The 15,878-nt window shown below is 44.8% G+C and overlaps 2 protein-coding genes across 5 annotated transcripts in view; one reads left to right on the top strand and one right to left on the bottom strand.

The window, feature by feature from the left end:
- Nucleotides 1-349: 349 nt before the first annotated feature.
- On the bottom strand, nucleotides 350-8,670 carry zfta (zinc finger translocation associated). The gene is made up of 5 exons (XM_063900543.1): nucleotides 8,213-8,670; nucleotides 6,988-7,503; nucleotides 4,699-5,067; nucleotides 2,841-3,296; nucleotides 350-1,642 (listed from the first exon to the last, which is right to left on the bottom strand). The coding sequence occupies exons 1-5, from the start codon at nucleotides 8,334-8,336 to the stop codon at nucleotides 1,152-1,154; spliced, it is 1,956 nt and encodes a 651-aa protein (XP_063756613.1). The 5' UTR covers nucleotides 8,337-8,670; the 3' UTR covers nucleotides 350-1,151.
- si:dkey-28a3.2 (uncharacterized) overlaps nucleotides 8,108-15,878 on the top strand; it is a 16,897-nt gene continuing 9,126 nt past the window's right edge. For 2 of the 4 annotated variants that reach the window (XM_063900537.1, XM_063900534.1), the window contains exons 1-2: nucleotides 9,924-10,034; nucleotides 11,169-14,608. In XM_063900537.1, the coding sequence (XP_063756607.1) occupies nucleotides 11,366-14,608 (3,243 nt within the window). In that variant the 5' untranslated portion in view covers nucleotides 9,924-10,034; nucleotides 11,169-11,365. Of the gene's footprint in view, nucleotides 8,171-9,923; nucleotides 10,035-10,161; nucleotides 10,209-11,168; nucleotides 14,609-15,878 lie in introns of those variants that run through there. The other 2 variants (XM_063900535.1, XM_063900536.1) reach the window with 2 other exon arrangements.

Here is a 15,878-nt window from a genome sequence, read left to right as displayed (position 1 = left end):
CCCTTTTCCAAAACGCTTTACTCCTGCAAAGTAGGGCTGGGCGAAATTTTTCAAACGAGATATAGAACGAGACACTATCGTCAACATCGATATAGTTTAGTTTTCGTTGAAAGTACAGCACATTTGTTTCAAATAATAGCCCGTTTGAGCCGCGCCTGCCACTGCTTCTCTCTCTCCGGCTCTGCGTCCAGCTCTCACACACACACACACACACACACACACACACACACACACACACACACACACACACACACACACACACACACACACACACACACACACACACACACACACACACACACACACACACACACACACACACACACACACACACACACACACACACACACACACACACTGCCCCGCCTTCCCGCTCACGTCACGTTTTTAAATACCCAACAGCGTGAAACAGGTGATCTGTAGAGAGTGCTTAAAATCTGTCGCTACGAAAGGGTCGAGTATGACCAACCTCTTCCACCACTTGCATCAGCACCACAACGTGCAATATGAAGAGTGCTTCAAATTACGTGCAGCGACGAAAACTCCTAAGCTGGCTCGCAGTATCCCGAAGCAAATATCTCTTACAAATGCGGTACCTTACGATCGATCAAGCGACAGGTGCCGGGATATCACTCGGTCGGTGACATACCACATCGCTAAAGACATGGTGCCCATATCGACTGCACGCACCCACCGTTTTGCAACGATTGCAGCATTTTGCCTTTTATTAAACCAGGCTGTTTCTACCACTATCACAGTAGGCAGGCAGACTTGATATGTGACCATGTAACCTACACCCAAATTTAGGCTTGAGTTTGCAATCAACAAGGTAGGTTGATGGGCACAGCGAAGCAGGCAGGCTGGAAATGAAAGCACACAGTGGCATGAGCGGCACGAGTTGGAGCGCGGAAATGTGGTGTTATTGCGTCAACAATATCGATATATATCTTATATCGACATTCTGCTTGAAAATATGGAGATATGACTTTTGGTCCATATCGCCCAGCCCTACTGCAAAGTAGACTTTAGGACAAAATGCAAGAATAGAATAAAACCCTGTTTGACAAAGACCTAAGTTTCCCTTTAAGGAAGAAGAGGGAGGGCTGTTTCTGACCAGGGGCCACGCGAGCAGCAACGGACGGAAACCCTTTCTAAGTGCCAATGTGTGCCGGAGCGGGGGCTAGCTCGGTGGGGCCGTGGTCCTGGGAGGAGAAGCAGTACTCGGAGTGTGTGAAGCTGTGGGCGGTCTGGTTGTAGCTGAGCAGGGCCTGCTGCTTCTCCTCGGTGCTGTAGAACAGGGAGTGGGAGTGCACCTGCTGCACGTGCCTCTTGATGGTGCTCACCTTCAGCGTGGCCAGCGTGGCCCCACACACCATGCAGATGAGGCCGTGTCTGCGGCAGTCGTAGTCCATCAGGTACTCCAGCCGCCAGCGCACCTGGTAGTTCCTGCGCTGGTCCTTCCCGGGGTAGTGGCTGTGACGGGAGGGGGGGCTCGCGGCGCCTTCCTCCCTCGTTTTACTCTTCTCCCCGCTCCCACCCTCCTCCTTCTTTATCACTTTGCCGTGTGTCCTGACATCGGAGGGGGTGTCCTCGTCCGTCTCTCCCGGGGGGTTCAGGACTTCAGCTTCACTCGGGGTGATTTCTGAGGAGACAGCAGAGAGGTAAGACTCAGCCCCAGAGGAGCAAAGTAACTGAGTACATTTACTCAAGCACTCTACTTAAGTACACTTTTGAAGAACTTTACTTGAGTATTTACGTTTGCCCTGCTACCCTGCAGTATACAAAACTAGCTGCACCTTTACCAGCTCTGAGAACACTTTAATGATCAATCATTATAAAACATATCAGAGATATTATTCTGAAATGGACCAATCAAACAATGACTACTTTTACTGTCACTACTTTAAGTTCATTTAGATGAGAGTACTTTCTACTTTCACTGGAGGAACATTTAGAATGCAGGACTTTTACTGTGACAGAGTATTCCTACACTCTGGTACTTCTACTTTACTCAAGTACAAGATCTGAGTACTTCTACTTTACTCAAGTACAAGATCTGAGTACTTCTACTTTACTCAAGTACAAGATCTGAGTACTTCTACTTTTACTCAAGTACAAGATCTGAGTACTTCTACTTTTACTCAAGTACAAGATCTGAGTACTTCTACTTTTACTCAAGTACAAGATCCGAGTACTTCTACTTTACTCAAGTACAAGATCTGAGTACTTCTACTTTACTCAAGTACAAGATCTGAGTACTTCTGGCACGTGTAGGTCAACTAAAAATTAAACCACCATACTATTACTTTCTAACTCACACGGCAAATTTAGCATGATGAACATTCCTATAGCTCTAATTTTATTATTAAGGTGTGATATTTGCTGGAGCTGTTGCTGTTCTTTTGTATTGTAAATGTACCTTTTCTTTGAGTGTTATTATTCCAATCAATTGAATTAGTTGTTTATGCTTTAATTTTGAAGGTATAGCCTTGAATATTGGAGGCAGGAGGGGGTGGGATAAGCAGACCAGTGTAGGCAATGTTTTTTGACCAGGGTGAAGAAGGAAAGCCACATGAAAAGCTGTCTGGAAGAATGTAAAACCTTTGTTTACATGTCTTTTTTACTGTGAAGATGTAAATTAAGAAATGTTGTAATTGTTACTGTCAAAATGCTGCTGTGACTAGACATTTTCCCAACTTGGGAGGAATAAAGTATCTTTCTATCCATCTTAAGCACTCTGAATCTGATAGGAATATTCATGATAAATTAAAGGTAAAATAAATACATACTAATATAACCAAGAATAAGTTGGCAGTAGTTCAGGGACTGAAACCTCTCACCGTTGTGAATCTGGGAGCCCTCGCTGGGGTAATCTTTGGTCCAGGCGGCGGCCATGGCTTCCCTCTCCTGTCGGCTCAGGGTGGTGGTCTCGGGGTGACATTCCTGGATGTGTCGGCGAAAGCTGCTCACTTTGATCTCCTGCAGCACCTGAGAGCACACCATGCAGAAGGTGCCCCGGCCCTGGGGCCCGTAGGCCACCAGGTAGTCGAGGCGGAGCCGCCACGGGTCGCCCACGCGCAGCCGCCTCTTCCTGGGCTGCCGGGGGGGCGGGGGTCCCTGCTGGGGAGCTCCGACCCCCCCGTCCTCACCGATTAGACAAGTGTCCTGAGTTAAAGTGCCGTCGCCTTCGGGGTACAGGTCAGTGTGGAGCTGGAGGGCCTCCACTTCCTGAGGAAAGAGCTCCACCCCCCCTTCTTTGGTGTCCGGCTCTGATTTGATTGAGTTTTCTGACTCTTCTGTGGGGGGCAGAGAATCACACGACACATGAAGATTAAAAGAGGACTTATTTGTCACAATAACTGCTTTTAGTTGGACAATATATCCCATATTTGTTTTATTTAAATGTATCATTTAGGATGGTGTGGTGTATTAAATCTGTTACTGTCTGAGGTCATAGAGAGTGCAGGGAAGATGTCGTTCAGGGGCCGTATAGTGGGCAGTCGGATGTTGCATAACAACCTCCGAAATACGTTAGGGGGCCCATATGAGCGGACACATGTCACTTAGTGAGGCATACATTGTCATTGATTACCTCCTGTGAGCGCACACACTTTGGAGACGCACTCACATTTTCTCCTATAAATTGCATGCACAAAGACAGTTCGGGGGACTTCCACAATTGGCTCTGGGAACCTCGTATTGCCCGTGTTGGGGTCTGATACTATGCTGTTGTAATAAACCTTATTATATACAAGCTGGTGTCTCCGGAGACTTCTTCATCATCTTCACAAACATCGCTACAAGATATACCTCAATGGAAAATAGCCTCTCGGATAAATCTGGCTCGTTTACAGCAATGTTTATGAATGTGCACTTTGTGGCTGTGAGGGAGTTTGGTCACTTTCCACTAGAGGGTTCTGGGTTCGGTCCCAGCCCGTGCAGTCAACATGATGATGTATCCTTGGGCAAGATACTGAACCCTGAGTTGCTCCCGATGGCCAGCGGTGTGTTAGTGTGTGTGAGTGTTAGCTTCCCTAGAGCAAGTGGTACTGCTGCTCGTAGTATGTAAAGCGCGGTGAGGGGGCGAAATATACTGTATATATACTGTAGGTACATTTGCAGTCTGTACTGTCCGTGTTAAAAAAACACATAAATAAAAACATAGGACATTTTTATGCTACTTGGCAAAATAATGCCATAATAAAAAATATTAAGAAATTTGAATTGGATTTTGAGATAAATATTCAAATATTTAAATAAAATAATAACATCAAATAGTTCTCAGGCATAAACTGCCATCTATGGTGAGGAGTTCTGTTGAGGTTCCAGAAGCCCCAAATGTTTGTGTGTGGTGTGTGTGTGTGTGTGTGTGTGTGTGTGTGTGGGGGGGGTACTCTTGATGAGGTAATCTTTATTGGGTAAATAGTTGCTGATGCAGAACAATGAGTAACTCCTAAAATCAACAGACGTGGACTTTGGTCGGGTGGAGGCCGTGTTGGAAGATTCAAGAGGGTGACGGGGCTCACTCTGTTACCATGGCAACGCTGATCACGATAAGTAGTGATAAAAAAGTTGATGGACTCGTGGATTTGTGTGTGTGACGTAAGTACATTTAAGATAAGACTGATGATAGGGTGAATTTATCAGACGGTTTATCAGAGGTTTGTGATTCATTCAGATTTTTTACGGGGTTCTTACCGTGACTCTGAGCCCAGGCCTGCAGGATGCAGTGCTTCTCCTCGGAGCTGAACACCAGCGAGTTTGGGTGTGTGTCCAGCACGTGGCTCTTGATGTGGTCCAGGTGCAGCGAGGGCAGTTCCCCCCCGCACACCATGCACAGCAGCCGGCCGGCCTCCGCCTCGTACTCCATCAGGAACTCCTGGCGGAACCAGGCGTGCAGCGAGTCGTTCAGGTAGCGCTCCAGGGTCTGTGCCGAGGGCCCGGGGACATCCTCCTCCTCCTCCACCTCCTCCTGGGGCGGGGGGGCTTCACCCTCCTCAGAGCCAGGAGACAGACTAGGGGGTTGTTGAGGCTGCTCCTGAGGGGTCACAGGCTCCAGGGGTTCTGCTGGATTTAGAAAATATAAAACAAAACCAAATGAGAAAGCTTGTTTGGGGGGTAGCACTGCCGCTTTTGATATTTCTAAATCATAATTACAGAGGGTTCTTTAGTTTTATTTTTTTACATTTCTCATCTAAAGGCCTGTTACACTGCTTTGAAACAGACATAACAAAATGATCATATTGATTCTATTACGTCCTGTATGAGCATTTACACATGTTTCAATATGGCAAATGATGTGGGAATAAGGGAAGGCATCAGCTATACATTTAGTTTGATGAATAAACACATATAAAAAAACAACCAATAAAGTCCTTATAACAATATAAGAATGCAACAAACCGTTCTGTGTTTGATCATAACATTCACACGTTTAACTATTACATTCCCTAAAATCAACCGTTTTTTGAGAGAGCTAAATTTGACAAATGTCACAATTTGAATTTGGTTAGAGGACACCAATGCAATCCACAGTCATCATGAAAAGGGAACTACTTGGTTGTAACTGAAACCAGAAAACCAAGGTCTACAGGAAGGAAACCCCTGTAGGTTGGCCTCAGAAGCTACGTGGCTCAAAATGAAGTCAGTGTAGTTCGGACACACTGCTCCAGTGTTGAAGTCCTGCAGCACGGACCTGCTGAGACTGCCTGAATCCAGAACCTCTTGTTTACAGCTCACAAAGTCAGGTTAAAGGCAGAGGTGGGAAGTAGTGGAGTACAAATACTTTGTTACTGGACTTGAGTAGATTTTACCTTTTCACATTTTCAAAACAGGCTCTACTTTAGTTTTAATCTGGTGGCGTGATTATTATTATTTAGACTCATTGCGTGCCTATATCAACTGAATGTCATACAGAAAACACAATCTGTGTATGTATAACAATGACCATATTACAATTTGAAATAGAAGTTGTTTGACGTTCAAAAGTGAGGTCCAGTTACCAGCTTGACTCTCTAAAACAGTGTAGTGTAGTTATGGTTACTTTTGACTTAAGTACATTTAAAGGACTAAACTTCTTTACTTTTACTTGAGTAAAGAAGTTTAGTCAGTACTTGTACCAGAGTATTCTTTTAACACAAGCAGCTTCTACTGTAGTGAAGGATGTGTGTACTCTAGCCATCTCTGATTAAAGGTGGAATCATGAGAAGCTGTAAATGTGCTGGAGCAGTTCCTTTCTCACCAAACTTTCTCAGAAACTAAAGACAAACATTACTGTTAGCTAGCTAGCAGTCTTCCTGAAACCGTTGGCAGTGAGGAGTATTGCATTTACATTTAGAGAAATACACTTTTTCCAAAATAACCATAGCAACACCTCTCAAGCTAACTGAACATGATGTATGCACTGGTGTAAACACTTATGCCAACGTAATGAATGACATTGTTTTGTTTTTTTTTGTTAAAAATGTGGTCTTGTATTTGGGGATATGGCTTTATAGGGGGGGCTAATATTCTGTATTTCTTTAGATGCTGGCTACGGCCCTGCTTTACAAATACCATAGTTCTGGATTTCATTAATGACAGTTACAGTACAGTCCAAACTATTCTTACATGTGTATCTACTTTTGTTTTACACATCCTTGGTTAGACAAAGAGCTTATTAAAGCAGTGCTTGACTATTTAGAAATATCAGATTAGACCAGAAGCACAGGAATAATAATAACTACATTTTGGGATTTGAAACCATAGTATTTGCTTCTTTTGCCTTGCATGTGAAAAGGCTGGATTAATTCCTGTTTGAAACAAAATCCAATTGCTTCTGTATATATAAATATATACCACTTCTTCCTCAGAAGAGTCACCTCCCCTCTGCAGCCCCAACTCTACATGATTACTAAGTCATGACATCATCCCCTCCTCTCACACCACCATGCCAAGACATAAAGCCACACTGCCACCAAGTGTGAGATGTAGAGAGCTCCTACCCACCGGCAGTTTGTTGGTCTGAGTCCAGCTGCTCCTCTTCTTCCTGAGGCGAGGGTCCAGCAGCAGAACTGAATGCCCTATGACCCCCGCCCAGACTCAAGTGGCTCTCCCACCCTGAGCGGATGACCTCTTTGTCTGCAGAGCTCCACAGCAGGGAGTCTGGGTGCTTCTGTCTGATGTGCCTCTTGATAGTGCTGAGCTTCAGTGTGGCCAGCGAGCTGCCGCACACCATGCAGATCATCCCGTGCCGCTGGGGGTCGAAGTCCATCAGGTACTCGCTGCGCCAGTACTCGTGGTAGTAGCGGCGGTGATCGCGCCCGGGGATGCGGCTCAGGCCTGGACGCGATGCCCTCTGGACCCTGGGTTTGCGTCCGGTGGGCCCTGGGGCCGGGGAGAGCAGGAGGGGCTGGTCTGGGCCCTCTGTGATGCTCCAGTAACTGGTGCCTGGCGACCCGACAGGTGTGACCATGCCAGCCTCTGATTCCTCCTCACCATGGCCATTGGCAAGACCATCCTCATCTGAGAGAAACAAGACAGATATGATACTTAGATGTTGTTAGGGCGGCTAAAAATGTTAAAGGCATTTAAAGGAAATATCTCATGAGTTTGGATCACCAGCACTATTTTTTACACAAAAAAATGATAGTCATAGTTTCCCTTAATGTTAGTATTCTATAGTACTCTGCTTCCTTACAAAGATTGTGGTTGTACACAGGCCTCCCTCGATATAAATTGCACATTTAAACAAAGAAACAAATCAATTAGAATCTTGTTTTAAATGTAATATTCTCAGCTGTCATTGTTTGGCTCCTGGTGATTGACAGCTGAACATTTTCCAGCTGGATCACTCTTTATAAACCTTGCTGTTTGTATACTGTTCGAGTCAATTGAGAGTTGTAAGTCGTACATAAAGGAATCTAATGGTACATATATGTAATATGGGTTATGTATTCCAATAAGCCATATTGTTATTGTGTATTCATTGGTATGAGTCTGCCGGTATCGGTGCTCTCCGCTAGGTGGCGCCTGTGTGCCTTGGTGCGCCTGCCTGCGTGCTGTTGAGCCTTTGTTTATAGGAGCCACAGAGACGGAGGGGCCATGCTGCTCCATGGCATTGTCCCTACACGGATTAACTGGCTGTCTGACAATGGCCGTGGCTCTGACAGCCATGCAGTCCCACTTTGCGGTGAGAAACACCAAGAATAATAACCCCAGGTTTTTTCTTTACCTCCCAAGTCACTCTCCTCTCGCGTCGCTTCCTCCTCCCCGCTTATTATTAATGAGAGCAGCTCAGCCTGCTCGGCACACCGGAGGTCCACAGACTCGCTCTCCCCGGTCTCTTTCTCTTCCATCCCTGGCCTGGCCGCTGTTTAATAGTGGCTGCTGTTCCTCCTTCTTCACTGTATGGCAGCGCAGAAGCGGGACATGTCACACTGAAACAACATGTTACAACAGTGACATGTTCACACTGCTCGACTCCGCTCGACACGCATCTGGCAGCAGGCGCTCGCGGAGGAGCCCGTGCTCTACGATGTCCCCCCACGCGCCCCGCACGGGAGCCAAGTTAACTTTTCATAAAATCACACAGTCATGTATTCCGCTGGAAATCCACTTCCTCTGCGCTGCGCTGTGTGGTGGCGGTTCGCTGAAGGCCTCCAGTAATGTATTTTAAGGCTCTTGCTTGTCTTCAGGGTGGGGAGCCGGACTAGGGGCCCCTGGGGCTCCTTAAGGGGCTCCTGGGTAAATTTAAAGAGACAGTAGCAGCGTCGACAATGCACACCCACCCCGGGGGGGAGCAAATGTAGCAGCAGGCGCTAATACTGATAAGCTGCTAATACTAATGCGGTTGTTCTCACAAAATCAAGCGATGACAGAAGCGCTTTGGTTCGGCAGAGCATCGGTTAAAACGCTAGGCAGGTCCATGGGGAATCAGGGCCCCATGATGAGCTCCAGCTCATAATATGTGGGGCTGGTGATCCCCTGAAGGATATACTGTTTTTAAATGAAATCCTGTGTTTAGTGTTGTTATAAAATGAGCTATACTGTGGGTATGCTATGCTAGCCTGAGTGATTATAGCGCTGCAGCTAAGAGTTTTTAATATTTAGAGAAAAACCCAGTATTAGCTTAAGTCATTAATTTGTTCTTTAATCAAGGGCCAATTGACATGTTCAAATGGCTTGTTTTGTCTGAACAGTGGAACAGTCCTATTAATTTTGCTGTCTCAGTAGACAAAGAAAACCAGCAAATGTGCTAGAAGGGGGACAGTGAAAACATGTAGCATGTTTTCTAACTAATCATCTGCAGTTCGTCTCAATAGATAATCAGATAATGGCTCATTTTATCAGCCCTATTTTCTGATGTTATTTGTAGATATTTAATTCATAATAATTGTGTTGGATATCGAGCCCATCTGCCGTCTTGAAAATACATTTAAAAAATATTTATACACATTTGGTATGATATATAATTATAATATTCAAACTATAAATCGCACTGTAGACTTATACTGCGCACGAATCGAGGTCATCTGTAGAAAAAGCCAATAAATCAATGGACCTCCAGCAGCTGCTCCAAGTTGGAAAATACTATATGTTACTGCCTGCTTTATGTAATCACTGTGCATTTTCTGGATGTTGTTTTTATTGTTTATTGGATGTAGGCTACTGTTCCAAATGTCACTAAATCGTGAAATTAAACACGAGTAGGCCTAACAAGCAAGCTAAGCTAATTGTAACCAATGCATGTATAAGATAAATAAAAGTCACCATTTACTATATTTATATCATTTTTTCTGCTAGGGTTTGAAATGAAGGGGGCGTTCCACTGTGCTGTCGCTGTGTGTCCACAACATATAGTAAACACACACACACGCACGCACACGCACACAAACACACACACGCATCCAGGTCCCACATCCTGGTACTTTTCAGCGTTGTCAAGGCAGCCTCAGAGCACGGTTGGCTGGCGGAAAGTAGCTGCAGTGTCCTGGCAACATATCTGTCCAAAACGTTCACTAAAACTGTCCCGGAAAGTTAGGTGTAACTAAAAGGTATCGGGTATGCATGTTTTTCTTACACATGTTTCCAAGCGGCCTGCTTTACGACAATAACATGCGGGTTTTCTGGCTTCTTTAAGACAGGCAGCACACTCAGACAGTCCGTGTGGACAGAGCAGCAAGATACTGTCCATTGTGCCTGAGAGAGACACAGCGTTCAGACTCGATGTACGCCATGAAACTGCTTTTTATTCACCGCTTTTCTGTGTTTATCGTTAGTTACGCATTAGCTGGGTCGTTTCGCTGCGTTTATTATGAAAAAGAAACAGAAAAAAGAATAAAAATGGCTTTCGACAGATATAATTTGTGATAGAGAGGGACAGATTTAAAGGGACAGTGTCGCTCTGCTTCCTGGTTCCTGTAGCTCTACATATGCTACATCCACGCTACGTGTTTGTATCATCAAATATGCTGTGGTTTTCAGATATTTTGGATTCTTAAATTGTAATGTTACATTTTTATATTTACCCGCCACAAACATTTAGCCTGTCTCATGTGGGCATCGTGTTGTGAGATAGGAGATGGGCGTCCTAGCTTACATTCATTGTCTTGATTTGCATGTAATCCTTTTAAACAAGCGTCCCTGGAAATAGAAACACTTGCACGAGCCCAAATGTAATGTATATAGTAAAGAAGAACCATGAGTTACTTTGTAAGCAGTCGAATGTAATGTTTTCACAATTAAAACTACATGTGAATCCATTGCACATTAATAGTTTCACGTGTGATAAACAGCATGGTTGATGTGGATTCGTATGTCATCTAAAGTCACATATGAGTGGTTTCCTTTGATTTGAAAGTGAGAAATATCTGAATATCACGTAGCTGTGTAATGTGAAATTATAACGGAGGATCTTAACATTTGCTCTTTTGTAGGATACAAATATAAATAGTTTGATAATGTGCTTCAATACTGGCTTAAAAAAAAGAAAAATCGAATTCCGGTCCTACATGTAAATTTGACACTGTCATTTTTAACAGAATGCTTCACTCTCCTTTTTAAAGACGTTTAAATACAATGATATGTTAGAACATGCTTGAAAGATTGTTGCCTAAACTCAGACTGTTTTTGATATCAGAATAGTGACAAAATAACATGCAATTAAGACTTGTTTTCTATTTCCTCAGGTCATATGCATGCCGAGGTGATGTTTGCAAGATTTGACAGCTGCTCAGCAGAGAGAAACCCCTACTGCGGCTTCATATAGGAGGACACCGTGTATGTTAATGGAAGTGATGACTAAGGGGATGAATTGAATCAGTGTGACAAGGGAATAGCCAACCAGTACTTTTGGACGGGAACCGATGGGCTGTCCAAGCTTGCGATGCCAACTGCAAAAGACAAAGGCGGCTCAACGTCCCACCGCTACCGGCCTGCCTCAGAATATGATGATGCCACCCTCAACCAAAAGAGACAATACTGGAGAAACAAGAAACGAGAACAGAGGGCCCGACTGACAGAGCGCAGACGGAAGTCCACACAAAACGGTCAAGGGGGAAAGTTCTTACATCCTCATGCCCCTGCAGCCGGGAATTCCACTCTCTCCGGCTCTTTTGCTGCTTTCTCCTCTCCTTTGCAGAGTAATGATGGCTCGTACAAAACCAATGTATCCCCTGCACCACAGAGAGGAAAAAGAGTAGGGGAGAGCTCAATTGAAGGCCCTGGCAGGAAGGAGAAGTGGCTCAGTACAGTGGAACTCAACAAGGTCTTGCCTCAGTTGACAGCATCAAGTTCCATCCCTGCCAAAGTTGCTAGGCGCAACACAGCTACAGTAAGAGGTGCTGTGAGCAGAGCTGTTGCCTCACACACTGGAACCCAGCTGAACCCCCGCTCCTCTGTGCCTCCAGTCAGAGTGACCAGAGCTACCAATGGCAGCTCTGCTAAAACACAACCTCAGCCATGTGTGTCTATGCAGGGTCCATCAGTCCCAAAAACGCAGCAAAAGGCACAAGTTGCATTACGCGTTCAGCCCACACTCTCAGCCCCCAATGTGACCACAGGTATGATTATTATGTCTTCTCCATGTGTCCCGGTTTGTATTAAAACAGAGGGCAGAACAGCAACACCTCAGAGTGGAACAAAGAGTGCCTTGGTCACCGTGCATAGGGCCCAAGGTGTTAGCAACTCGCAGTCTCTCCTGGAGCCAGAGGAGCAGAGAGCAGCCAGGCGCAGAGAGCAATGGCGGATCAAAAAGCGACAGCAGAGAGCAAAGCAGGCAGCGCAGAACGCTAAAGCTAGGGAAAAGACGCAGAGCAGTGAGATGACGTTAGCAAGGCAAACAGCACAAAAAGCGGGACTTGTAGGCGGCGCCATTCTTCAGCATCTTCCATCTCAGTCGTTTTTGAGAGGAGCCGTCCAGAAGCAGTGTCCTACTCGGGTAAAAACTTCCTTTACATCTGCCAAAAGGGACATTTTTAAAGTGCAAGGTGGGGCAGCAATGTTAACTACAGTTAACCTGCAAACTAACCGGATTACAGTACCAAACCCACATGGGAATAGGACACCACAGACAGCCATCAGATGTAATGTTATTTCCATTAGAAAGCCAGGGGAGTCACAGAGGAAAGTTCCAAGTTATGTAAATATTTCTAATGTTTCCAGAGGGATCGCTCGCTGTAAAACACCTAGGCAAAGGTTTATCGATGCCCAGAGGAATTTCATGAATCAAAGAAACATAAGATGTAAATCCCCATTTCTTGCTTCAGTCTTTGGTAGCAGAAATATGCCCCAAATCGACCCCAACGACACACCTGAGCAGATAATAGCCAAACGGCGAGAGTATTGGCGGATAAAGAAGCGCGAGCAGCGAGCTAAGCTGTCCATGGAAGTAAGGGTTCGTTTGAAGGAGAAGGACTCCCTGATGCGCAGAGTGAAGCGTTACCAGAACATCCTGGAGGAGATGCGGAGGGCCAGAGCGATGGCCCAATCGGGAGGAAGCACCCTTACCCACGCCTCTGAGACCATTGGAGGGTTCATCAAAGAGGACGGGACAGTGAGCATTAACATTCCCCAGGATTCTACAGATCACAACACAGCAGCATGTAAAAGTGAAGAAGAGTGTCATGTAGAATCTAATAATACACCCATCGTAAAAACTGAGCCACCTGATACTAAACAGAGAGGTACTACACCCGTTCGTGTAAACCAGCTCCACCCTGCACCTCGCCCAACTCAGGTAAGAGTCACTATTCCTCTTGCTGGACAGTCGGTCAACACGCCTCCAAGAGTACTGTTAATCAGACCAAGGACTCAACTTGAAAGCACAACTGTTTCTAATTCACACAAGTCAGCAATCCAAACCGTCAGTCAGATCAGACTCACTCATCCTCAGATCTCTCAAAATACTGCTACTGTCGGATCGACAGCAGGGTCAAACCTCGGTGGGTGTGTCATGAAAATGACCGTCTCCAGTAGTGCACCGTCTCTATCAGCGCTCTCTCTGGATCCAGCGCTGACAGAGGAGGAGAGGATGGCTAAAAAGAGGGAGTACTGGAGGATAAAGAAACGAGAGCAGAGGGCAGCTCGCTCTGCTCGACTGAAGCAGGGGGTTTTACATGCGAGGGCCACTGCGGCCTTACAGAGGAGGAGGGCCCAGAAGCAAGCACCAGGAACCACTGCCACACAAGGTAGAAGTCTCACAGGAAATGCACAATCCCCCCCCAACAACAGCGTGCCTGTTACGCCAAATGCAAATGAGATAAAACAGGAGTCTGAGCCTATGCCAGCAGTTGACCTAAATTATCAACCAGAACATGCCATCTGTCCAGAAATCAAGCCCCCCACCTCCCCACCACCACCAACACCACCACCTCCAGCGCCTCAGCCGGAGCCTGACCCAGCTCTGAATTCAGACAGCCAGGCTACCACTCTGCTAGCCGTGGCTTCCATGAAGAAACTCCTGGAAGAATCACTAAGCACAGTGACCCACATTAAAATAGAGTCAAATGAGGGGGCCTCACAGCAAGAGATGAACCCCAATTCACCCCAGAATGAGGGGGCTCCAATTGCTGCTGACTTGACATTGGAGATAAAAAGCTGGCAGCCAGATAGCGATGCTTTGGTACCTGCGGGTTCACAAAGCCCTCTTCTCAAGGATGCATCCCAAAGTAGCGACACACTTCCACATCCTCCCGATTCCAACGAGGTAGTCTTGAATCCTACCTGTGAGCACTCATCCCAAACCTCTTCCAATTTCAAATTGGACCCCTCCATGGAAGATTCTGACATCCCATCTTCACCAAACAGAACCATGAGTCCTCAAACCAAAACAGAAAGCCATCAAAGCAGCAGCAGTTCCCCAGAGCCGCCAAAGCTACATCACCTTCCCATGGTTCCACTGCAACTACAGCAGCAACACTGTGAACAACTTTTACAGGCCCCAGAAGAAGGCCAAAACTCACCGTCAGCACCAGGACCTTGCAGCTTGGGGGCCGAGCAGGGCGGTATGATGAGCCTGCAGAGGAAGAGGGAGTACTGGAAGCTGATGAAGAGGCAGCAGAGGGCCAGGTTAAGAGCGAGGCAGAGAGAACGACAGGGGGAATGCAGCAGCCGACTAAAAAACATTCAGGTAATGAGACTGCTGAAAAAGTATCAAGAGATTTTACTTGAGTTAAAATATTACAACCGCTCTATAAAGATACTTTATTTCAAGTAAAAGTATTGCATCAAGAATGGTTATTAAGTAAAAGTATTTAAGTACGACTAGGAAAATGTTCTTAAAGTAGTTGGTGTAAAATGACCCACTTTGATAACTCATCAAATATTTCAACATTTTAAAAACATTTTAAAGCACTTCTTCAAATTGAAGAACCTGGAACTATGAAATGTGTTAGCAAAATGATACTAATTAATTTTCTGTTAACCCACTCATGGTTTTAGTTATTTAAATATAGTGTTGGATGCTTTCATCTATTCAAAATAATCACCCTGAAAAAGGTGTTGCCTGTCAAACTCTGAATGAATAACATAAGTAGTAAATCAATTTAGTGAGTAAAAAATAGTAGAAGTAGAGTTGAAGTATAAAGTAGTATAAAATTAAAATACTTGAAGTACAAGTACCTCAAATGTGTACTTTAGTACAGTACTTGAGTAAATGTTCTTAGTTACTTCCCACCATTACTTAAAACAGCATTATATTTGAATTAGATTTGACCTGGTCGCAGAGAGGGATAGTAAAAGCAACATCAAACTCTGTGCAGAGCTGAAGTCCTGCTCACTCTGCTTGCTAGCTTCTGAGACATGAGCATGTGTATTTGTTTTTACCTTTCTTTGTAAAAAGCTAAAACAGGATTCTGAGGTTTCAATAATTCATTTTTATTGTCTACTCTTTTCCGAACATGACACTAAAATGTTAACAACAAGGTTAGTGCTCGTCAGTTACCAGTGGGGGAACATTTACTCAAGTCCATTACTTCAGTAAAGGTACATATAGGATTGTTTTAAAGTACTTCACCAGAAGTAAAAGTACAAAAGTTTAAGCATTAAAATATACTTAAAGTACTCATTCTACTGAATGGCCTATTTCTGAATATAATAAAGCACAGAAGTATTATGAGCTAAAGGTACACGTATTTACAGTAAAAGTACTCCGAATGCCGAATGGATCTTTCCACAGTATTATATTATTATGGTTTTTATATTATCCGGTTTTTATACATGTAAGAGCATTTCAGTGTTGAAGTTGGTCAGAGTGGATCAAATTGAGATACTTGAAATACTGCGTGGTGTAGTAGTACAGTACTGCAGTATACCATATCAGCATATCATGTGTTTTATATGTACAAAGTAACTGTGAGTGTTAAATAAAAGTAGTGGAGTGAAAAGTAAGATATTAGCCA

The sequence above is a fragment of the Eleginops maclovinus genome, chromosome 14, assembly GCF_036324505.1.
Source record: "Eleginops maclovinus isolate JMC-PN-2008 ecotype Puerto Natales chromosome 14, JC_Emac_rtc_rv5, whole genome shotgun sequence".
NCBI classification, from domain to species: domain Eukaryota; kingdom Metazoa; phylum Chordata; class Actinopteri; order Perciformes; family Eleginopidae; genus Eleginops; species Eleginops maclovinus.
This window is presented reverse-complemented; position numbering and strand designations above follow the sequence as displayed.

Bases quoted from the DNA above. Each gene is read 5' to 3' on its own strand.
- zfta (XM_063900543.1), bottom strand. From the start codon at position 8,336: ATGGAAGAGAAAGAGACCGGGGAGAGCGAGTCTGTGGACCTCCGGTGT. The intron at 7,504-8,212 runs GTAAAGAAAAAA...TGTTTCTCTCAG, and splicing joins AGAGGAGAGTGACTTGGGAG to ATGAGGATGGTCTTGCCAAT. The intron at 3,297-4,698 runs GTAAGAACCCCG...TGCCCCCCACAG, and splicing joins GGCCTGGGCTCAGAGTCACG to AAGAGTCAGAAAACTCAATC.